We start from the raw sequence: 21,646 nt of genomic DNA on the forward strand, positions 1-21,646 counted from the left end.
AAAGACGCGTTTGAAGGATTTGCTTATTTAAATATACAATAAGGACTCTGATTACCTATTAAATGTTCATCCAATTTATTTCTGCAACCATAAATAAATGACAGCGATGTTGTTGCATTAGGAATTACACAGCAAATACAAGAATGTGTAAAAATAAACAAACACTGACAAGTGTAATTTCGAAAGATACCTTTCAGATGAGGTGAAACAACTAATGAGACATCGTCGATTCAAGTCCTTCTTAACAGACTTTGCTGTCTTGCAATATTATGTTTTTGCTTAAATAATAATCTATAGTTACTCGTTATTATTCAAATAAGGAAGCTGTTATATGAACTGATATGAACTGAGACTTCATTTCTGACTTGACCTCAGTAAATAAATCACTTAACCCCTTTTTATGCTGTCGGTGCCGTTCTGTTATCCGAACTTTAAGATAGTTTTTCTACTCGGTTAAAACGCGCCGTGGTGCTCTTATGTTGAAACGCCAGAGCGGAAGCGGCGCGTCGTTGTACCTGCAGCTTGGCCCCACGCCGCGTGCCGGTGGGATGAAGGACCGGGGACTGAGGAGGAGGAGGAGGAGGAGTCTGTCCCCCGGCTGAATCTGGCCCGCTCCCCTCTGTGTCACCCCGGACCTAACCCGCCAAGCTCCGCTCATTCTGCGTCGGTCCTCCCGCACTCCGCTCCGCTCCACTCGGATACGCACCTCACTCATTCACGCCGCCAGGACACAGAATGGAAACGGAAGGGAGCCAGAGCAGCCTGTCCGCCGTGGACTCCCCCCACGACCCCTGGTAACTGCAGCAAACTTTAATTTCCAAATTGAGGCAGATTCACGCACCTCCGCTCAGCTATCCCGCATCGCTGCGCTCGCTCCGGGAACCACTGTTCATTCCTCAGCCCTGCTCGGGTCAGAGTTCCTGAATGTGACCGTTTTATTCTCTCTGCTTTCCCCTGCAGTAAAATGTTCATAGGTGGACTCAGCTGGCAGACAACACAAGGTAAATCCCCGCGTGTCACTCCCGAGGTGTCACAAACAGACCCCGCATCAGGTGGAACCAGGAACTCTTTATGGCTCTCTTTGGTTCCCTGTGAAGTGAAAATTCCTGATTGTTTAGAAAGTTTCTTTAATCGCTGTTGTTCTGGGGACTGATGCTGGGGTGGAGTTTGAACCTGTTGCTCTTCTGCCTCAGAGGGTCTGAAGGAATACTTCTGCAAGTACGGCGAGGTGAAGGAGTGCATGGTGATGCGGGATCCAGTTACCAAGCGCTCCAGGTGAGGCTGCGGAGCCCGTCTGACCCTGTGATTTCCCCCTCGTGCATGCTTGGATGCTCAGGGCCACACGGGAACATTTGTTAAGTGTCAGAAATGATTTTTTTTTAAAATATTAATGGGATTTTGAGGGGGAACAACCCGACAACGTTCAAAGTTTTAACAATGACCAAAGTTTGAAGCTCTAAAGGTTCCCATGAAAATCCCCATTAGCTTTTTCCCAAGTGTGGCCCTAAATGTCTTCCATCGCTAACGTTCGTTAGGACTAACGGCCACCCCCCTTCCCCCCCAAAACACCCCCTCTGATGTCTGCAGAGGGTTCGGATTCGTCACCTTTGTCGATCAGGCCGGAGTGGATAAAGTCTTGGCCCAAACGAGACACGAGCTGGACTCCAAAACAGTGAGTTCTCTGTCTGCTAATCCTCTTTGATCAGCCCATTTCTCCCATAATCCCCCACAGAGGTGTAACGTTGCTACACTTTATTGTGCTGATGTTTTGTGCCGTGAACGCACTTCACATGATCCGTGAGCGTAGGGGAAGTTTATAGGAGAGAAAATGTCCACTGGGGGATGGGGGGGGGGCGGGGGTGTACCAAACTTTAATACCCCCGAAGGGTGAAAACCTTCTGAATGGAACCTGAAACCTTCGAGGTGTGACAGCAGCTTCCTGTTGATGCCTGAAAAACAGTCAACACATTCACCTGAATCCTCGCCTCAAATCTATTAACGACTGTGTGTGTGTGTGAGTGTGTGTGTGTGAGTGTGTGTCTGTCTTTGTCAGTAATGAATGTGGGCCGGTGTGGGAACAATGTGGCCTGCGCTGGTCGTCATAGAGACCCAGTCCTGTCCCTCCTCGGTGGGAGTGGTCCCGCGTTAGCTGCTGCATGTAGAACCGAAGGGCCGGTTCTCTGCGGAGACGATTCGGGGCCGCTTGATGGGTGGTGTGAGAAAATCATTTGGGTTCTGTTGGCGTCCTGCTGCTCCTGGACCGACCCGAGACGCACCGCTTACAGACAAATCTGTAAAAACTTCTACCAAACCTTTCACGAGCGTCGGCGCTCACTGTGCCGGTTTCTAAAGCTCAAGGGTTTAACGTTGTTGCCCAAAGTTTCAGGTTTAAACTGTGGGATGAAAAGTGAAAGGGAATTTCTTCAGCCGTGTGTTGCAGAATGTCTTCCAATGTCACCTTGAAACGCCACAGCTATGACAAGCAGAACCATCATGGTTGGGTGGCACCAGCTCGCCATGGGGCTCGTCTCCGTGGCGACGCTGCCACACTTGAAGAATGGCTGTGTCACAAAAGAAAAGAAAAAACTTATGACAAAGTTTCACATCCTTTATTATATTAGAAAGAGGCTTATTTTTGTGTTTCATATGTTGGCTGGTTGCTCGCGCACACCCCCCCCCCCACACACACACACACACACACACACACACACACACACAGGTTATCCTGTTAGAGAAGTTCTCCACTGGCAACAGCAAGAATGTTCCATGCTGTGAGCAACTTGACAAAGCTGGGGTAAAACACTCTTCCCCGTGTTAGCGTCCCGCTCCTGCCAGGCTAGCTCACAAAGTTGCATCGTTATTGTTCTCGTTAGTCGTGTCATCGCGGTGTAAAGACGCTGAGATTAGGCTGGCCTTCCTGACTAATAGGATTGGAGTCAACAAGTTGCAGCTCAGGGTTTGTTGCCTGTTCAGTCGGTGACAGCGGAGAGCTGCTGAAATGGGATTGTCCTGATTCCCCAAAGCTTTCTGGGAATTAAACACAAGTTAGCTCCTCTGTTAGCGACCGCTTCTGCAAAGTTAAAAAAAAAAAAAAAGACCAACCCAGACGGGGTTTCCGATTATAAAACCTCTGCTGTTTTGTGAAATTTAGGCTAAAAGTTACATTTCAGACTCGGCGATGTCACGAACACTAAAGGATCAAAGGAAAATCAAAAGATGGCGACGAAGTTCTCATAAACTAACAAGAAAAGTGTGACATCAGAGCCTTTTGATGACCTGTGTGTCTCTGTGTGTGTTTGTGTGTGCGTGTGTGTGTTTGTTTGCACACAGGAGTGTTGGACTTCGGGATGTTTTGGTGACCAGAGGTGATTATCAGTGTAGCATAGTCGCCATAGCAACTAAAACAGTAGAGACTGCATCCGATCCTCCAGTTGTAGCCTGTAGTGTTCTCACTCACTCTCCATCAATCAGGAGGAGGAGCGTTCGTGTTGACGCACGTAGCCGCCGTTAGCCTTCTCCAGCAAACGCATGTGGTTTACCGTCGTAGTTCAGCTCGGACTAATCTTAGCGCTGTACTGTCTGACCGTCTGTTAGCGGAGCCGCAGTACAGTGTGGAGTAGTCTAGACGTTTGTAGCTCCGATAGACCAGCATAGACTAATATCTGAGATTTCCAGTGTTACAGGCTGTCTGTGAATGCAACACCACGGCGTGTTGTGGCTCTCTGCCTGCTGTTTGTCAGGCGCGGTGAAACAATCGAATTGCAATAAACACACACATTGACGAGTGGGCGGGGCTTTGCCTCTGATTGACAGCTCCTCTCACCTGCTCTCTGTACGCTCGCCCATTCTCGCCACCCAGCTGAGGCATGTTTGTGATGGTGCCATTGGTGTGATGTTACACACACACACACACACACACACATACACGCACACACATCGATTCTGAAGTTCGTCACGTGAACGGTGAGCTTGTATAGTTTTAGCTGGAGGGCAGAAGCAGAAGGATGTTTTGATATTCTGACTCTGTTTGTACTTCCTGTTGGTCACCTGTTGCTGGTGTCATTTAAAGAGTGCTTGGTGACCGGAATATTTGGGCTTTGTTTGAGGAAGATGCTCCCATGGCAGCCATTTTGTTTCCTCAGAGTCACAAATGCAAATAAATGAATAAATAAACGTGGCGAGACGACACGACAGGCGGAGACGCGGGCCCCATCTCTATGGTTGTAATAAAACTACATCTCACACTCATGTCAACACACACACACACACACTCTGACAGACAGCAGTGTGTTCAGGACGTAGCTAGAGCCGTGCGCTGTCTGTGATGTCATCACTGGTGTCGCTGCTAACCAGACTGTTTCGTCTCTCCTGCAGATCGACCCAAAAGTCGCCTTTCCTCGCCGAGCTCAGCCCAAGGTGAGAGTTAGTGTGTGTGTGTGTGAGTGTGTGTGTGTGTGTACAATCCCAAATGTTCTGTCCTGACTGTTGCAACTCTGGTTGAACCTTATGACCTTCAGAATGTAACCATATCCCAGTATACCCAGTCCACTTGTCCATTATTATCATGTAATTACAGTCACGGCTTCTGTTATTACTTTTTAACGTACTCAGTTGCAAATCTTTTTCACTTTACGTTGGTTTCAATCAACTTTGTCGTTCCTCCTCCAGCTGGTAACTCGAACCAAGAAGATCTTCGTGGGGGGTCTTTCGGTGAACACCACCATCGAGGACGTGAAGCAGTACTTCGACCAGTTCGGGAAGGTGAGCGATCCTCCGTATCGATCATTCCGGCCTGATTCAACGCAAATCCAGTGAGCGAGAACTTTTCCGGTCCGGCGAGCCGCTGGAAGCGAAGGGGTTACTGGGCTGGAGAGGGGAGGGGGGGGGAGGGGGCAGGAAGGGCAAACTAACGAGGGTGAGAGGCTCGGCGAGCAGCAGGCGAACTTCAGCGAGGGGGGGGGGGGGGTAGAAGTTGTGCAGTGTGTGTGGATGGTGAGGAAGGAGGAGGGATTATCAGAATCTGAATTAATCTGATGTAACAGCTGCTCCTGCCCACTACCCCACAGCCCGTTACCGTGGTGACACAGCTTGCCTATTGTCCCTAAGTAATTGTGTGTGAGTGTGTGTTGTAGGGGGGGGGGTGTTCTGAAGGAGTGTCGATGAAGTGGGGAGTGTTGGATCTGGAGTTCAGTCACACACTTTATTTTTCCACGTTTAAGAGAATTTAGTCGGGGGTGTGGGGGTCCGAAGGGGTTCCGCGTCCTCCCCGAGCTCCCCACTCAATCATGACTGCCAGATGAATTTTTGCGAGCGAGATGTCGAGGGATGGACGGTGAAATGTGGGCTCCAGCCATCCATGGAAGTTCCTGATTACGCTGCCTCGCTGGACCTTTTGTGCGGCGTCCTGCTGAGGACAAAGGAGCGCCGGGAGGGTCGAGCCGGGGATCACGGAGAAGATGAGAGGTGTAAAAATAAAGTGGACAGCAGAGAAAATCGTTGGGAATATCGCGGGGAAAATGGCTCGTTTGTGTGTTTTCGGCGTGTTTGTTTGATTAAAGGGACAGTTCAGCCAAAAACCACCAAAGCTTCGGGGGGGGGGGGCTGGCTGAACTGTGCCTTTAAGATTCAAAGCCAAAGTTTGAGAACTCACAATGACACCCCTCAGTCACCTCTGACCTTTCTGTGGACATACACACACACACACACACACACACACACACACACACACGAGCAAATCCAGCAAATCTATTATAAATTCCTAGGCTTCATTTATTGTGTTTACTTCAGTTCTAAACATGTCAGGATTTGTGTGTGTGTGTGTGTGTGTGTGTGCGTGTGTGTGTGTGTGTGTGCGTGTGTGTGTGTGTGTGTGTGTGTGTGTGTAACAGACACCTGTGTCTTTGCTTCATAAAGAGGGCTGGCGGTGGGGAGCGAGGAGGTCAAAGGGAGAGGAGGAGGAGAAACTGTGCTAACAAACAAAGCCTTCGGGCTTCTTTGTTCCCCTTTTGTCTCCTCATTCTCCTCCCTCTCAACTCTGTCCCAATCTGCTGCCGCCCCCCCCCCCCCCCCCCCACCACCACCAACACCACCCCAACCTCCTCCTCCTCCTCCTCCTCGGGCTCCTCACCACGGCTCCACCTGCCGCTGTCATCCGGCCTCCACCTGCCTCCAGGATTCACCTTTCTGCCTGTTTTCTCCCTCTTTGTCCCGCTGGCGCTCTCCCACCATTCACAGGCACTTTCATGCAAAACTTTCTGTGTTGTCGCTATGGCAACGTCACTCTTTGCAAGTGTGGCAGGGGATTATGGTGCGGTTGTGAAGTGCGATTGGATCAGTTTGTTGCAGGAATTTCGCCTCTCCTGAAGTTATGAGACTTTTGGCTGAGCTGTCAAACGTTCAAAAGTCCAGATTTCTGAGATTAAAGTTAGAATTCAGTGAATTCCTGTTAAACGGAATTCCTTAAAGTCTGACCTTTTGTCAGACTAGAGTCAAGTATCAGGTATTTGACACGACTGGAAAAGGATTCTAAATCCAAAACTTTTCTGCAGATCATGTAAAGTCCAGATTTTAAACGTGTGAAATATGAGCCAGGCTCAGAGTTTGGAGGTTTACTGTGATAATCTGCACGATCGGTTCATTAATTCAAGGACAGTTGGAGCATCTCGCTCTGCGTAGAGTCGTCCTGCTCGGCTTCCTGCCCGTGCCCTCTCGGCCTCTTCTCTCTGACCTCCTCCCACCCTCCCCTCCGTCCATCTGTTGCTGAGCCTCCCGGTTAGAACTTGAGAAGGCCTGAGGTCAGTTGACTCGCCACGTGGCTGCGGAAAGACTTAAAAACCAGCTTTTTTGTTTGCTTCTGCCTCTCGCAGGTCGACGATGCCATGCTAATGTTCGACAAGACCACCAACAGACACCGAGGTGAGACCCTCTGACCCCGTCTCTCTGCACCATATCAATCCTCCTCCATCGCCCCCCCGTAGGCCTCCTTCCTGTAGGCTGACCTGGAGGAGACCAGTGCAGCTAGGCTAATTAGCCACTAATCTGGATCAGGATAAAGCCTCCTTAAGCACCTCCCCCCCCCTTCCTGGGACAGATCGATTATGACAGCCTACCAGCTTTGCTCCAGGGGGCTTCTGGCCAGGAGAGGAGGAGGATGAGTGCAAAGTGGAAGGAGGGGGGGGTTTAATGTGTCAAGCGGCTATTACAGCACTGATTACTGGAGAACATTAGCGGTGCACTGAGGCCTTGCTGTCTGTTTCTTCTTCGACAGGATTCGGCTTCGTCACCTTTGAGAACGAGGACGTGGTGGAGAAAGTCTGTGAAATCCACTTCCACGAGATTAACAACAAAATGGTGAGTGGCGAGAGCTGACGCCGCCACGTGGAACCAACCCTTCACCCAAAAGTCCTCAAAATGAAGTTTGCTCCACTGAAATACATTTTAAAACACCAAAACACAAAAAAAAATCCTTCTCTATATCTCAAGATTTGTGCTGTTAAGAATATGAGTTCAAACAGGGTCAAGATTTATTTTATGTTTCTTTAAATTGTTTATTTTAATTCAGACCTCCAAACATAACATGGTTTGAGCAGAACTCTAAAGTTGAATGGTTTGGACGAGCTGTTTAAACAACTTTTTTGCTGTCAGGTGGAGTGTAAGAAGGCTCAGCCCAAGGAGGTGATGTCCCCCGCTGGCTCCGCCAGGGGGCGCTCTCGCGTGATGCCCTATGGGATGGACGCCTTCATGCTGGGCATCGGTATGCTGGGTAAGATTATTGATCAGGGCCGGAAGCTTTAGCTGTCAGGCGACATTTAGAGCAGCTGCTGGCCAGTTTACACCAAACACTGCATGCTGATGGCTACAGTTACTCAAATATAAGGCAGCCGAACTGGAAATATCCGAGCTGTGACTCTATCTTTGAAAACTTATGACCTGATCAGGGATGTTGCTTCGGCAACGCTTTCATGTCATGAAAAATTGCCCGAAAAAATGAGCAGAGAGGCCCTTTAACCCTGTGAAACCTGCTCAGCTAATGCTGCCCTCTGCTGCCTGGTCTGGGAAGTGCAGTGCCGATCAGGCGACGCGCTGAAAGACCCTCTTCAAAAATAAACTAGTCAATAATCAAGCTTGAGAGAAGATGAAAACATGTCATGGTTGTCACCCCTCCCCTCTGCAGGGTACCCAGGCTTCCAGACCGCCACCTACACCAGTCGGACCTACGCCGGAATCACTCCTGGATACACCTACCAATTTCCTGGTAATAACAGTTTCCTCACCTCCTAATTTAATTGTTTTTGAAACTAGCAATCAGCCATCATGGAGCAAGTCAATAAAGTATAAAATGTCCACCTGTATTCTACGAAGATGCGCGGTCACAATAGTGTTGCCATAGTAACACCTCAGACGCTGTGATGGCTGATTGTAAATATCTGCGTGTGTATGTCCTCACCAGAACGAGACGGAATCAAATTCAGCAAAAAATTAAAAAGTTGATTAATTTTAAAGTGTCTGAAGGTTGTTCTCAGATGTCCCTTCACATGGTTGTAGGTTCTGGTTCTGGTTCTTGTTGTTATCGTGGATGTTCTGTAATAATTGACTTTCTGTGTTATTCATGAGTAAAAACACTTGTTTTTTTGCTCTTTTTACACGAGCTGTTAGATTTGGATGTTTTGTTGTTGTCAGGATGAGTGATAAATAGGTTGATTTGGAAAGAAAACTTTATTGTTCTAACTGATTTAACACCATGAACCCAGTGACATCATCCCTGCTGCCCTCACCTCTCAGGTGTTCCCACGTGTGGGTGTGTGTTTGGGTGTGTGTGTCTCAACAGCACTCTGATGTTTCTATTTTAGAGTTCCACTTAGAGCGGACCCCCCTCCTGACTTCACCCCACCCCCCTGAGCTCACAGGTCAGTCCGTCCCTCCTCTGGACATTACAGGCAGCTTCTTGTCAGTCTAATACACGTTAGCATCGTTAGCATCCTCGCCTCATCGCTGGCTACCTGTTTGTATTTGTCTCCTCCCCATCTGGCGGCAGGATGTCGGACACGGTGAAGGTTCCCGCCGTAGTCTTCCTCCTGCTGTCTGCCCGTGTCATGAGTTAACGGACATTTGCTTCTGATGTTTTAAATCCTGTTCTGTTCTGTCTTGTCAGCTATTCCTCTCACAGCTTATGGACCAATGGCGGCGGCGGCGGCGGCGGCTGTGGTCAGAGGTGAGAGAGCTTATTTTCTTCATCACACACACACACACACACACACACACACACACAGGCAGACGTATGTATCTGATGTGTCTGTAATTATGCCTTCAGGCTCCACCCCGTCTCGTTCAGCTGGGTTTTTAGGCACGAGCAGCCCCGGACCGATGGCGGATCTTTACGGAACCGCCAGCCAGGAGTCGGCTGTGAGCAGTTACCTGAGTGCTGCCAGCCCCGCCCCCAGCACCGGCTTCAGCCACAGTTTAGGGGTGAGGCCACCTCAACTTCTGGGTCTGGTTTGGATCCGATGATCAGAGAGCAAAAGCCCTGAACGCCGGCGTGTTTTCTCCTGTGTTGTAGGGGCCGTTGATCGCCACAGCCTTCACCAATGGTTACCACTAAGACCGTAAGTTGCCCTTCACCCTTTCACACATGGCGGATGATCTCACAGGTGACGGACGATCTTCTCCCGTCAGTGCGCAGCTGCAGACTGAGGGCTGGAGGGATGTGCTGCTGCTTCACAGCTGATCTGACCCGGCTGACCCTGCCACACACCCCCACCCCGACCCTCCTCATCCCAGAAACATCAACAGGAGCCTGATGTGATGCTGAAACGTACAGATGCTGTTTTTAATCTTCCGTTTGCTTCATTTTTTATGTCCTGTCTTCGTATCTTGACTTAAATCTTCAGAAAGGAGAAATTGTTTCAGAATTGCCCTTTGATCTTTCGACCCCTTCTTTTGCCATGTTTTCCATTTGCTTGTTTTTTTGATTCTTCGTCATCTTTGATGTCTTGAGCTTTGATCTGAGCGGACATGAAGTAACATTTCCTGCTGAAGCATGTTGGCGGTCACGACTTGTGATCCTCATTGGAGAATGTACAGTTGTGTGTAGTCGAAACTGCTTTTTAATCCTGCGATTCTTCGACTCGCGTCCGTAGGTTTTTAACTAAAAACGTTTAACGACAGTCGTTAGCTACACTGACATCGTAGGTCAACATGAACTGTATAATTCTGTAAAATATTGTAAATACCTTTTAAAGCGGCACTTTGTGTCCCGGAGGAGAACTGAGGATGGTTTTACTGACCCTTCGCTGAGGTGGAGAACGTTTGGGTGCGTTTGTTTCATCCTCTGGAACGCGCTTTAGGACGTCTCTGAGTGAACGTTTTCTCACTTTGTGTTTTTAACTGTGATCTTTTTGAGGGAAAATGAAGGAATTCTGCAGAACACTGTAGGTTGTTCACATCTTGTTTTTTTACGTAGTGCTCCCGGGCGCGCTTATGGGGGGAGGGGTCAGATGTGAATGTGACGGTTTAATCAGTGTATTTTTATTAACATTAAAGTCAGAAGTCTGAACTTTTCTGACTTTAATCTCAAAGTTCTGAGTGTTTTATGAGAATCCTAATGTTGGACCACAGAACAAAACTCAGATTTCCAATTTTATTTTTGTATTATGACAGGATGGTTGGATCTTTTTTTAAAGTGGAGAAAACAAATAAGACAAAGATTTGAACTGTCCTTTTAACTGGAGTTTACATATTTGGTCCATCATTCTGTTTCTGCTGACTGTTCTAAAGTCTTTTAGACCCAAAAAGCTTAATTTGTGAGCTACTGGGATGTTGCACTGATCGAACAAAGAGGGTCTTTAAGTGATTCACGCTCACACTGTCAACACTGTAACAATTTCCAATTTTCATTTCTCTGTTCCTTTTGGTGGAAAAAAACAACAAACTTTTTAAAATTCCTAATAAATTATTTTAAAACATTCCACTCACTTGTCCCTGTTCAACTTTATAACCGCATTTGAACAAACTCACAAAGAATCTGCACCAGGTAGTTAAATCATGGAGATCGGGAAAAGGATCGATGACATAATAAGAGCTACCTAAAATATCAGGATTTACATTTGGGTTATTTAACATTTTATTGATTGATAAAAGCATTTTACACTGCATATGACATTGAGAAAGAGTTTTCAGTCTGCAGTTTTGTTTTCGTTTTTCATCACCACGGCTTCAGGTTCTAAACATGAAACGGGAGAACCTTGGGAACGTCTCAAAGAACCTGTGGAAAAACCCACTTGCGCTGAGAGGGTGGAAGCGTCACACAGTGGAATAATAAAAGAGTGAGTTGAGGTAAACCAACTCTCCAGCAGGGGGCGCTGTTCATGATTCCGGACGGGCAAAAGGCGGAAGAAGTGAGTTTTTTCCCCCACCGCACGCGCGTGCACGCGTCCAATGGCGAGAACCTGCCGCGCAGCTCGTCAGAAGAACGGCTAGTTTTGGAAGTGTTTGTTGTCCGTGCGTGAGTTTATCCACGGAGCGTGTCCGTGATTTCTGCCCGCTAGAAGAACTTAGCGATTTGTCGGAAAGACGGAAATAGCCACAAACCGCGCGGTTAAACTGGACAGAACTCCGAGGTGAGTCGGTTCGTGTTGAATTGACCCCGACAGAAACGTTCCGACCGTGTGTGTGTGTGTGTGTGCGTGTGTGTGCGCCAGGGTTTGACATCACAAGATGGGCAACAGCAGCAGTGACCGGTCCAGCGGGGGTCAGGCGGACCGGTACCGGGACGGACAGCCGGGCGGGAAGGAGGCTCGAGCCAAGATTCTGCTGGACACCACCGAGGATGGAGATCCGGATACAAAGGTCCGATATTCACTTAAAGTTCACTTTTTGTTTTTTTTTTCTTCTTTTTAAAGTAGTAGAGCAGAAAATTAGCATGCTAACCTTCATCCTTGACTGTTCTATTTTATATCCGACCACTGAAACTAGTCAGATAAATCAGTTCTTTTCGTGATGTTTAATATGGAGAAACCAAAACCAAACTTTTATTCTGAAATGACTCCGACCACCAGTCGCACCATGACACTGTCAGCCGCTCTGTCACCAGGCGCCGCAGGAGATCCAGGAGTTCCTGGCCTGGCAACAGGATCTGGAGAGCGAAAGCAAAAGTCCGAACTCACAGGCCAGACCCACAGTGTTCCGTTGGTCCGGTCCCGCCAAGGAAGTCTTTGTCTCAGGCTCCTTCAACAACTGGGCCACCAAAATCCCCTTAAACCGAAGGTGTGTGAACTCCTAGATGCCCTTTGAATGTGCGGCGAGTCACTCACGCTCTCCTCTGGAACTGCAGTCAGAACAACTTTGTGGCCATCGTGGATCTGCCCGAGGGCGACCACCAGTACAAGTTCTCCGTGGACGGTCACTGGATGCTGGATCCCAACGGGGTGAGCGGAATCTCGCAATGCCTCGTTTAAAAAAACACCAGCACCGCTGATAATGTTCTGGTCTGCCAGGCCGTCACAACGTCCAAGACCGGGGTGGTTAACAACACCATCCAGGTGAAGAGGACAGACTTCGAGGTGTTTGATGCGCTCAGGATCGACTCGGAGGATTCCGCCGATTTCGCAGGTTGTATCGAGTTTAAAACCATACGAAAATTACGGTAATAATGCTAATTGCGTTAGCATCCCATTGCTAATCACGGAGTATATAAGCCAGTGGTGGGGAACCAACATCGGACCCTCAAGGTAACTCAGGCATTACCAAACAGATAAACGTATAATGCAAATGAACGCCCGATCACAAAAACTTGCTCTTATTTGCGGAGCGTAAATAGAATTTGCCCCCCAGGTTTAAAACTTTATTATGTAAAAGGTTCCCCGCCCCTGATGTAAAGCCTCCTGGTTTAAATTAAGCCTTGTGGGTGCTAACCTGCGTCAACCACCACGTTAAATTCAATTGGTCTGTTTTCTGGGAAAACAACGCTGTCTTTTAAATATTTCTGGGCAGATTTGTCGAGCTCACCTCCTGGTCCGTACCAGCAGGACGCCTACCTGATCAGACCTGAAGACAAGCTGAAGCATCCTCCTGTCTTACCTCCACACCTGCTGCAGGTGCTGCTCAACAAGGACACGGGCATCTCTGTGAGTCGTCTGTAAAAACCCTGATCGGCTGCTCAGTACACAAACTAAACGACCCTCTGTGTGGTTTGTCATCAGTGTGACCCAACGCTGCTCCCAGAACCGAACCACGTGATGCTCAATCACCTGTACGCCCTCTCCATCAAGGTGAGAAACAAGGCCTGCTTTTATTTTGAAAATCAGTCATCAACATCCTGTTTTATGTCATTTATTAATCTTTATATTTTCTCTTGAGTTTAGTAATCACATCAAATTTTGTTATTCAGAAATATTTTAGTCCAGTAATCAGAATATATTTAGGATTAAAATACATTAGGATTAAAATACACCCAATTAAAAGTTATTTCTATGAGAATGCTGTTTCTTTTGTTTTCAGGATGGAGTGATGGTTCTCAGCGCATCTCACAGATATAAAAAGAAATATGTGACGACGCTCCTCTACAAGCCGATATAACAACATTATGTTAATTTATATTAGTTCTGCTGCAACTTGAAATGGGACCAAAGAAATCTTTTTCCTAATTTGATATAGTTGAAAATATGGTGATCTTAAATTAAAGAGTTCACCAGTAAATGAACATGTTGTCAGTGTTTAATTCCCAATGATCATTTATTTGATTATATTATTAGAACCCAATGAAGTATTTTGTTGTTTCTTGCAACTTTAATGACATTGTGACGTATTCTGTCTCACAATATATATATACACATATACATAAATATAATTTTAAAATGATGTGTATATACATTTATGATTTTAAATGATGAAAGCTCATGAAGTGGAACAGGAAGTTGAGGTTTTGTCTTCACATCTTCCATTGCCTCACGGTTGTCCTATATTTGTCACCTGACTTGAACTGTCTGACTGAAGTCACATTTATCACATCATTTTTAGTTTATGCACTGAACCAGTTAGAACCCGTTTGACCAGTTTAGGGAATCTGCAGATCAAACACAAACAACATCGAATCCTTCAAAAATCAACTTTATTGGACAGATTTAATCCAATAAAAAGGGTTTTCACTCTTGTTTCGGTGGACAGGTTCTGTGTTCAATTCACACAGTGGACTTTGGGATCCAGGTTCTTGTTCTCGGGGTTGTAGGTGTGCTGAGCGAAGCAGTGCGACGCCACTCGGTCGCACTCGCAGACGGCGGCTTGACACTTCTCGTTGGTCGCTGCGACGACACGGGCGAGTCAGAACAAAGTGGCGGCGTTGTGCTCATTCATGAGGGTTCAGGATTTTGTGATGCGTATTTCTACCAACTCGTGGTATCATTAGAACTGTAATGACACTTCTCCAGCTGTGAATTCCACACTGACCCTGCAGAGCGATGCCTCACCTGAGCAGGTCACCTGTTGGTTTGAACAGGTGAACTCATAGTCGATGATGTAGGGGAGGTCACCGACAGCTGTGCATCCGGGCAGCTTCCTGCTCGCCTCGTAACACTTGTCATGAACTTTACAGCACCTGCAGGACAACATCCTGAGAAGGTTTTCCTTTTGGAGACCCTCACCGCCCCTCACAAACATGGCCACACCTGTCCACTTCGTCAACGGGAGTCCCCGAACCCCCGAACCCGCACCAGCAGCCGTACTCGTTGTACCACAAAGCGCTGACGTCGGGCTGGACACACTCGATCATCTGCCCAAACTGCCACAGGGCTTTGTACGGCAAAGTCCCACTGACCACAGAGACTACAAATGTGTTGTACATGAGAGGAACACACAATCAACACATACACACACCATCATCACATGCGTTTGGTCATCATACACACACACACACACACACACACACACACAAATATACATACCAGCAAGCAGCAGCGGCAGAGCACCTGTTACCTTCATGACTATGGGAAAGTCCAGACTCAGAGCTGCTGTGACTTTTGGACTGCAGGATGGACCAGAATGTGGAGCTTCTGCTCTTATAGGCCACAAGGAGGAGGAAGGAACTTAATCTTGACCTCCAGCGTGTACAAATAGTGCATATAAATAGTTGATCATTCCATTTGCTTGCAGCTGTGAGATGACTCATCACAAACAGCAGTTATAAAAAATACAGTCAAATTGTGACCTAAGTCCAGCATTTTAACATTTTTCTAAGAATTCAAATAGTTACTCAAAAATTCAGATTTTATTTTTAATCCTGTTACCTCAGTCGCCTCAGCGATGTTAATTGGACAACTTTGGTGTTCATTTTCCAAATTAGTTTAGAATTCTGACTAGAATTCAAAGTACTTTTCCAACACCCTCTCCCCCAAATAAGGGGTAGATATGTAATATAAACAGTGCTGTGTTTTTATTCTGTCAGCAGAAAGTTTCCACCTTAGATTTTCCACCAGTGTCAGATAAGAGGCTGACATGATACCAAAGCCCCAGCAACTGTGCCTTTTCCCTCAAGCATCACTTTGCTCCTCATACACACTGTGCTCCCTCTTATTGGTTTGTCCCTCTTTAAACAGACGTTAAAACCACTCAGCTATATAAACACTTTTCACTTGTTTCCACACACACCTTCTGCTGTTTAGCTGAAACAAGTTTTAAAAAAAGTTATACTTCAACTGCAATCTCAGCATTTTTATATTAACTCAGTGGTGCAGTTGATATTTTTCTCCACTGTGGAAGGAAATATTGTTCTTTAGCTGGACTACTTTTATTAAATAACCATATGAATGTAGAAGACAATTATGTAATTGTTATTTTGTTATCAATTTTTGACTTTTGTTTCACTGATATCTGATATTCGGTGTATAATAACACACTGTTTGTATGACGAAAGATAAACATTTCACATTTTCTTTCCATTACCTTTTTTGCCTCAAAGCAAGAAGGTCCTCGGGTCCTAGGTCTTTTCTGTGTGAAATTTGCATGTCGTCAGTCTTTTGGACCCAGAGAGGGTTTGGGATGGACGGGTGACTCTAGGTTGACCTTGGGTGTAAATGTGAGTGTAAATGGTTTGTGTTGCTCTGTGATCTCGCCCGAAGGCAGCTGGGATAGACTCATAATCTTTAAACAAAGTATAATAGATGTTTCCTGTAGTTAAATCCGCTCCTTACAGATTAAATTAAATTTGCCTTTTCCCTTCCCAGAGTCAACGTGCAGTTCAGATTTTCCCCAGTAGAGCAGCTTCGCCTCCACGTGACATTACTACACTCATTTCCGGTTCCGGTTTCTCCACAGAACGGAAGATGGCGGCTCTCGGACAACTTTCTCGGGTCTTGCTTCGGTCTGCTTTGACTCAAAGCCGGCGACAGTTTTCTGCTGTCGCTGCCGAACATGGCGAACATTCAGGTACCCGTAGCGTGTCGTTCGCACCCGCTGCTCGTTTTAATTTCGATTTTTTCAATGCCAAAAATGCCTGATTTATTCCTTCTGTGACCTTGCTGCGCTATCTTTAGCTGCTTTAGCAACACTGGTTAGCTTAGCATCTATTAGCGGACACCAGGTCGACGTTCTTGACATTGTAAATCTAGACCTTTGAGCTACCTGGGTTTCGATTTAACAGCGAGGAAGAGCATTTCCACTTTATATTTCTGTGACTTGAGAAATTAACTGCGTCTCGCTAGCAAATAAATATGATCTACGTCTAGGAGGACATAGGAAGCTGCCCCACTGCGTTAGCTGCTTTCTTTCCTGGTACGACACAGAAGATATTTGGGGAAATAAAAGACTTGTAGCCACACTAAAATATCTGGTCGAGCAAAATAAACGACACATCACTCGCAAATGTTTCACACTTTGGCGTTTTCATACGTAAGTAAACGCTGTTAAACTTGAGTCTGTAGAGCTTTAGCAGTGAGCTAGCAGATTCAATCAATAATAAAACCTTTCGGGATTGAGTGAATCTAATTCCCAACTAACTAGACCCCCCCGGGTTGTTTAGTAGCTGCCCTGTTATGATGGGAGAGCACTGGTGATATCCTGAAGGTGAATTGGTAGGAAGTCAATCCGGTGGTAGTTTCGTGTAGTTCTTATAGTATTCAAAGCTATTTTTGTTGAGTCTCAGTTACTGTCAACCCAAATAGAAAGCCGTTAGTTCTGTTTAATCTTTTCAGTGTAGCTGAAGTAACTTTAGTAAAAGAGTTTTATTCCGGAGGAATGTTTTCAGCCTAATCTCAAATATGAAGCAAGTGAACCCAGGAGCAGTTCGCCCACAATGTGAAGGCAAATGGACTATGTCCCTAGCAGTTTTTTTTTTTACTCTCCATCTTTTTGAGTTTTGCTTATTTGTTTCATGTGAAAAGCACACTAGCAGTGGTATAACTGGTCTTGTTGTCACCCACTGAGGTGCTGGCAATTATTAACATTGTTAGAGGACCAGTTAGATGTAGATGATGAAAGGATCCTGGTCAACCCGTGAGCAGGTCTTTCCCCTTTTCTTGCACCCCTTTATCTTCCTGGTCAGAGGCATTATTGCTCAAAACTGTTTTAATTGACATAGTCAGCCAGGGCTTATCTGTATCCAGATAAGTAAATGGAAGACAGACCAAACTTTTCTGCCGTGTGAAAGTAAAACCAAATTGAGTGACTTTTTTAGTGTCATCTCTTGCTAATTCTTGTTGGAACTCAAATCTGCCACATTTTGGGTCAGTTTGGGACTATTTTTTTATAAGATTATTCAAGCATCTGTATATTTTGCACTTTGAATGTGATTTTTCTTTTCCACTTGGTTCTTTCCCTGCAGCAAAGACATGGAAGATCCTGAGCTTCGTGGTCGCCCTTCCAGGTGTGGGTGTGTGCATGCTGAACATGTTCCTGAAGGAGCAGAGCCACAGTCACGAGCAGCCAGAGTTTGTCCCCTACTCTCACCTTCGCATTCGCAGCAAGGTCTGATCAATGCCATTGAAATCCAATGTGAGCCAGAAGTGGCGTTACTCATTAGCGTTTTGATTTCTGCAGCGTTTCCCGTGGGGAGATGGCAACAAATCCCTTTTCCACAACTCTCATGTGAATGCTCTTCCCGATGGCTACGAGGGTCACGATGAGTGAAGCACTTCTTCTCCAGACCACTGAACGGGACCAGGTTTCCCTCAGCGTTTGTTACTGGACCACAAATTCATTTTCACAGTTTACTCTGCCGTATTGATGCTGTATTTACCTGTGACCTCATCGTGGGGTCACCAGAACCAACCCACACTCATCATTCAACAAAATGTCCTCTAGAAATGAATAAATAAACTTCTAAAATATTATTACCTCAAGTCATGTTTAAGTTATTCTGTGGTTTTATTTCTAAATGCTACAAGCAATGCTGAATTTTATTTTATCTTTTATTCATTTAGGACAAAAAACTGCTGAATTTCTCATCCGATGGGTAAACGGCTTCCAGGTTCTTTCACAGGCCGGAGTGTTACCTGAATGGATGAGAACCTTTATGTTCACGAGATAAAAATTATTACATTTTATAACAGAATTAGTGGCTTTATATTAAATTTGGTTGTTCAGTGTGTCTTAGTGGTAAATGTTGGGCAGTATTGTGGCATTTATTATTAATATTCACGCTATCAACAGTGTTGACTAGTCTTATTTTTTGACACTATTTTTTAAGTGTCAAGAACATAAACGTGACCTTAAAAACCCCGAAGAACTCGGAGGTGAATGTACAAGCGTTCGCGTTGTTTAATTGATCAAATGTCCCTGAAATAGTTTCTTTTCCAGCGATGTTTACAAACGTGACCTTCCAGTCCTGTCACGTGACTGGCAGAGCTCCACCTCCGTCACGTGAGCGCGCATTAAGCTGAATTAGAAAATCCAGGGTTAACAAAGCTCGTGAATGTCTCGCTTTAAAACGCCAATTTACTTTTTCGCGCCGTGGCGTCACGTGGACAGGTGGACGGCGTGAACCCAACAGTCGCGCGATTCTCACATCCGGGAATTTTTCATCTTGTGGTTGAAGGTTTCGATTTGATTAGTAAATCTGGCTTTGAAACATCTCGGATAACTGCGCGCGCCCGCGTCAAACGTCTATGGGAGAGCAATCGAACCCTGAAACATCGATCCGGATGAACGCAGACAGCGGTAAATCATTTCACTTCCAACCGTAAGAAAACGTGACTTTATCGCACCTTTAATTTAATGATGACACCTTTCATTTCCCCCAGATTTTCACATCATAAGAAAGAATGAGAGGGCACATTTTTTTAGCCCCAAAGAACAAGAACTAATTCTGAAGTTGTACGAAGAAGAGAGAGTCATTTTAACGGCCAAATCAAACACAACGAGCGCGTCCAAACTGAGGGAGGAGGCTTGGCAAAGGATCGCCGACAAAATCAACGCGTAAGAATGAAAAAAGTGCAAAGATCACAGCTAAAAAGTGTTCTGCTGGACACAACGAAGATCAATTTAGCTTTACTGTCAAAGTAAAATGATGATTTTCCTTTATTAGTTGTGAAAATAAGCCAGCATGGCTCCTGTTTTGATGGGCCAGGGTGTAGCACCTTGATTTTCTCAAACATGAAATATGTTTTTCTGTTGTTAGTGTTTCTGACAGTGGTTATAAGAGGACCTGGCAGCAAGTAAAAGTCAAGCATAAAAACATCGTACAAACAGGTAAAAACTCCCTGCTGGTTCACCTTTTGCACATTGAACAGGTTTTTTAAAAAAGAAAAATACTGTACATATGTATACGATGCGCTGATTAAACATGTTGGTGTACTTGTCAAATATCTTCATATGTAGCTAAAAGAAGACGGGCCGAGTTGCTGAGGAACCATGGGGGGTCTGCCACACCATCACAGGTCTCTGCAGAGGAGGAGGGCCGGCTCAGGGTGGAGGTCCTGTCTGGGGGGGCCTGCATTGAGCCACTGAGTGGATCTGAGAGTTCTTTCATCAGCGGTATGTGATCTCAAACCTTGATTCTGAATACTGTCTTGATTCCTTCCTGCTTTTGTAACCCATCTGGACCATGAAGTTTCAGGTCACCCTGTCCTCCTCCTGCCCGTCACCAAAACAGAACCAGAGAGCCTGAGTGGTGATGATACCGACATCAGCGATGCTCATTTAGAGGGGGTGAGACCGTTGCAAATGCAACATTAATCATCACATATCAAAAATGGGAAATGCAGTGACAACTGCCACTGGTCCAGTGTCCTGAGGTCATGTGTCTGTACTGATGGCGACATGATTCTTTTTTAAAGGAGCTGCACGGCGGAAGCTTCCAGGAGAGGGCGCACTCTTTCCCTTTTGCTACTCGAAATTTGGAGGTGAGCTTCACCTGTGAGGCGGGGCTCTTTGATTACCAAACCCAAGTGTTGCCCTCATAATAAAATAAATTTACATTAAATTACAAAGACACAACCAAAAGATCCACCACATCAGACTGACCACAAAGATTTGTTTTTTTTTATAGCTTTCAAACATTTGTAATTTAAGTTTGTGTAATAATTAGGGTATTTTAATAATTAATGTGTAATTGTAAGAAAGTAAAAAGTAATTGTAAAATGTCAAATTTGGTCTGCAGACACAGTCGGATGACATCAGAGCTCTTTACTGCAGCTACCTGAAGAAGGAGATGGAGAACCGCGACCAGGAAATGGCCTTCAGAGCTCTGAAAATGAAGAAGTTGGAGAAAGAAATCCTACTGCTTGACAAGCAACTGATGTGACTCTTTACTTTTATTTAATCCTATATCATATTTAAGGTACACCTTTAGTAATAAACACAACATGGATTAATTTGTTGCCTTGAAACATATTTAGTCCCTGAAGGTAATTTCAACCCTGCTGAGTATATTCGATGGAGATGCAGAGTGTTTGTTCAGCTAGGTGAAAAAAGGTCATGTGTTTTTATTCCTGAAGTTTAGGAAATTAATTTAAATTCCGTGTCATAAATGATCAGTTTATTTCCTTTTTTAAAAAATAAAAAAACAAACATTTTTCCTGTCAGTTGTTTTTAGCCTTTCAGACACAGCAGAATTCTGAGTATATTTGTCATAAATTATAGAATGTGATCACCAAATCAATTGGGAACTGTTTATAATTTTATTTAAATTATTTATACATGTATTTTGAATCTAGAATTGTATTTTGTATAAGGATGTATTTGATTTTATTTATTTTTGTTGTGTTGTTAGCCTGGAAAAGATCTGTTTTGCAATGTAGAGTAATGTATCATCAGCATTGAAGACAATAAATAATTTACAGCAGATCAGACACTGAACTCTGGTTTTAAAGACGTCTGAAGCATTGAACATTCCCCACGCACATAAACTGCAAACAAATTTCAATCCGCCCCAAACCCATTTTATTTCAGCTGTATATACTCATTTGTGTGTATATATATTTGACCTTACACATTTATTATTTATCTAATTTCACTCACGTTTTTCTTCATTTTATATTTGTTGGCTGCCTATTCTGGACACCAAAATCGCTCTTCGTTTGGATAAAAGTTCAAAGGAGGTGTGATCTTAATTGAAACTCTAACTTAAGTAGATTTACGTTTGAGTTTCTTGTTTTCTTTGTTCATATGTGTTTTTACATGTTTTGTAATAACAATTTAAAAAAATTAAGCCGGCTGGTTTCCG

General features: G+C 45.2%; 5 protein-coding genes across 8 annotated transcripts; 4 read left to right on the forward strand and 1 right to left on the reverse strand.

Annotated features, from left to right (window-relative positions):
• Positions 1-541: 541 nt before the first annotated feature.
• On the forward strand, positions 542-10,965 carry msi1b (musashi RNA binding protein 1b). Of its 3 annotated transcripts, none has more exons than XM_029829684.1 (15): positions 544-794; positions 961-1,001; positions 1,194-1,275; positions 1,588-1,672; positions 4,375-4,416; positions 4,669-4,761; positions 6,867-6,915; positions 7,268-7,350; positions 7,645-7,753; positions 8,174-8,254; positions 8,850-8,906; positions 9,152-9,211; positions 9,311-9,465; positions 9,557-9,602; positions 9,673-10,965. In XM_029829684.1, exons 1-14 carry the CDS (start codon positions 736-738, stop codon positions 9,596-9,598), a joined length of 1,038 nt encoding a protein of 345 aa, XP_029685544.1. In that variant the 5' UTR covers positions 544-735; the 3' UTR covers positions 9,599-9,602; positions 9,673-10,965. The 3 variants fall into 3 exon arrangements, with proteins under 3 accessions (XP_029685542.1, XP_029685544.1, XP_029685543.1); XM_029829683.1 differs by having other exon boundaries at positions 553-794; positions 7,645-7,762; XM_029829682.1 differs by having other exon boundaries at positions 542-794; positions 7,645-7,762; positions 9,152-9,465.
• A 423-nt stretch (positions 10,966-11,388) lies between these two features.
• On the forward strand, positions 11,389-13,696 carry prkab1b (protein kinase, AMP-activated, beta 1 non-catalytic subunit, b). Its single transcript, XM_003974584.3, has 8 exons — positions 11,389-11,615; positions 11,697-11,844; positions 12,089-12,261; positions 12,329-12,422; positions 12,492-12,606; positions 12,988-13,121; positions 13,197-13,265; positions 13,495-13,696. Exons 2-8 carry the CDS (start codon positions 11,713-11,715, stop codon positions 13,570-13,572), a joined length of 795 nt encoding a protein of 264 aa, XP_003974633.1. The 5' UTR covers positions 11,389-11,615; positions 11,697-11,712; the 3' UTR covers positions 13,573-13,696.
• A 390-nt stretch (positions 13,697-14,086) lies between these two features.
• Positions 14,087-15,086, reverse strand: pla2g1b (phospholipase A2, group IB (pancreas)). Its single transcript, XM_003974586.3, has 4 exons — positions 14,934-15,086; positions 14,658-14,814; positions 14,460-14,587; positions 14,087-14,294 (listed from the first exon to the last, which is right to left on the reverse strand). Exons 1-4 carry the CDS (start codon positions 14,968-14,970, stop codon positions 14,170-14,172), a joined length of 447 nt encoding a protein of 148 aa, XP_003974635.1. The 5' UTR covers positions 14,971-15,086; the 3' UTR covers positions 14,087-14,169.
• Positions 15,087-16,254: 1,168 nt separating this feature from the next.
• Positions 16,255-18,323, forward strand: cox6a1 (cytochrome c oxidase subunit 6A1). The gene is made up of 3 exons (XM_003974587.3): positions 16,255-16,413; positions 17,807-17,949; positions 18,022-18,323. The coding sequence occupies exons 1-3, from the start codon at positions 16,311-16,313 to the stop codon at positions 18,109-18,111; spliced, it is 336 nt and encodes a 111-aa protein (XP_003974636.2). The 5' UTR covers positions 16,255-16,310; the 3' UTR covers positions 18,112-18,323.
• Positions 18,324-18,823: 500 nt separating this feature from the next.
• On the forward strand, positions 18,824-21,279 carry LOC105418017 (uncharacterized). 2 transcript variants are annotated; one of them, XM_011615472.2, is made up of 7 exons: positions 18,824-19,140; positions 19,224-19,398; positions 19,601-19,671; positions 19,801-19,956; positions 20,033-20,130; positions 20,259-20,324; positions 20,582-21,279. In XM_011615472.2, exons 1-7 carry the CDS (start codon positions 19,089-19,091, stop codon positions 20,723-20,725), a joined length of 762 nt encoding a protein of 253 aa, XP_011613774.2. In that variant the 5' UTR covers positions 18,824-19,088; the 3' UTR covers positions 20,726-21,279. The 2 variants fall into 2 exon arrangements, with proteins under 2 accessions (XP_011613774.2, XP_011613775.2); XM_011615473.2 differs by having other exon boundaries at positions 20,039-20,130.
• Positions 21,280-21,646: the final 367 nt, after the last annotated feature.

The sequence above is a fragment of the Takifugu rubripes genome, chromosome 21 (genome assembly GCF_901000725.2).
Source record: "Takifugu rubripes chromosome 21, fTakRub1.2, whole genome shotgun sequence".
NCBI classification, from domain to species: Eukaryota; Metazoa; Chordata; class Actinopteri; order Tetraodontiformes; family Tetraodontidae; genus Takifugu; species Takifugu rubripes.

What these genes read in the sequence shown, in the direction of transcription:
- msi1b (XM_029829682.1), top strand. Translation starts at nt 736, where the DNA reads ATGGAAACGGAAGGGAGCCAGAGCAGCCTGTCCGCCGTGGACTCCCCC. An exon ending in GACTCCCCCCACGACCCCTG is followed by an intron (nt 795 to 960) that starts GTAACTGCAGCA and finishes TTTCCCCTGCAG; the next exon opens with TAAAATGTTCATAGGTGGAC. An exon ending in GCTTCAGCCACAGTTTAGGG is followed by an intron (nt 9,466 to 9,556) that starts GTGAGGCCACCT and finishes CCTGTGTTGTAG; the next exon opens with GGGCCGTTGATCGCCACAGC.
- pla2g1b (XM_003974586.3), bottom strand. Translation starts at nt 14,970, where the DNA reads ATGAAGGTAACAGGTGCTCTGCCGCTGCTGCTTGCTG. An exon ending in TCTGCCGCTGCTGCTTGCTG is followed by an intron (nt 14,815 to 14,933) that starts GTATGTATATTT and finishes ACACATTTGTAG; the next exon opens with TCTCTGTGGTCAGTGGGACT. An exon ending in CCCGTTGACGAAGTGGACAG is followed by an intron (nt 14,588 to 14,657) that starts GTGTGGCCATGT and finishes GTTGTCCTGCAG; the next exon opens with GTGCTGTAAAGTTCATGACA.
- cox6a1 (XM_003974587.3), top strand. Translation starts at nt 16,311, where the DNA reads ATGGCGGCTCTCGGACAACTTTCTCGGGTCTTGCTTCGGTCTGCTTTG. An exon ending in CGAACATGGCGAACATTCAG is followed by an intron (nt 16,414 to 17,806) that starts GTACCCGTAGCG and finishes CTTTCCCTGCAG; the next exon opens with CAAAGACATGGAAGATCCTG. An exon ending in ACCTTCGCATTCGCAGCAAG is followed by an intron (nt 17,950 to 18,021) that starts GTCTGATCAATG and finishes TGATTTCTGCAG; the next exon opens with CGTTTCCCGTGGGGAGATGG.
- prkab1b (XM_003974584.3), top strand. Translation starts at nt 11,713, where the DNA reads ATGGGCAACAGCAGCAGTGACCGGTCCAGCGGGGGTCAGGCGGACCGG. An exon ending in ATGGAGATCCGGATACAAAG is followed by an intron (nt 11,845 to 12,088) that starts GTCCGATATTCA and finishes CTCTGTCACCAG; the next exon opens with GCGCCGCAGGAGATCCAGGA. An exon ending in GGATGCTGGATCCCAACGGG is followed by an intron (nt 12,423 to 12,491) that starts GTGAGCGGAATC and finishes CTGGTCTGCCAG; the next exon opens with GCCGTCACAACGTCCAAGAC.
- LOC105418017 (XM_011615472.2), top strand. Translation starts at nt 19,089, where the DNA reads ATGGGAGAGCAATCGAACCCTGAAACATCGATCCGGATGAACGCAGAC. An exon ending in ATCGCCGACAAAATCAACGC is followed by an intron (nt 19,399 to 19,600) that starts GTAAGAATGAAA and finishes TTCTGTTGTTAG; the next exon opens with TGTTTCTGACAGTGGTTATA. An exon ending in TTGCTACTCGAAATTTGGAG is followed by an intron (nt 20,325 to 20,581) that starts GTGAGCTTCACC and finishes TTTGGTCTGCAG; the next exon opens with ACACAGTCGGATGACATCAG.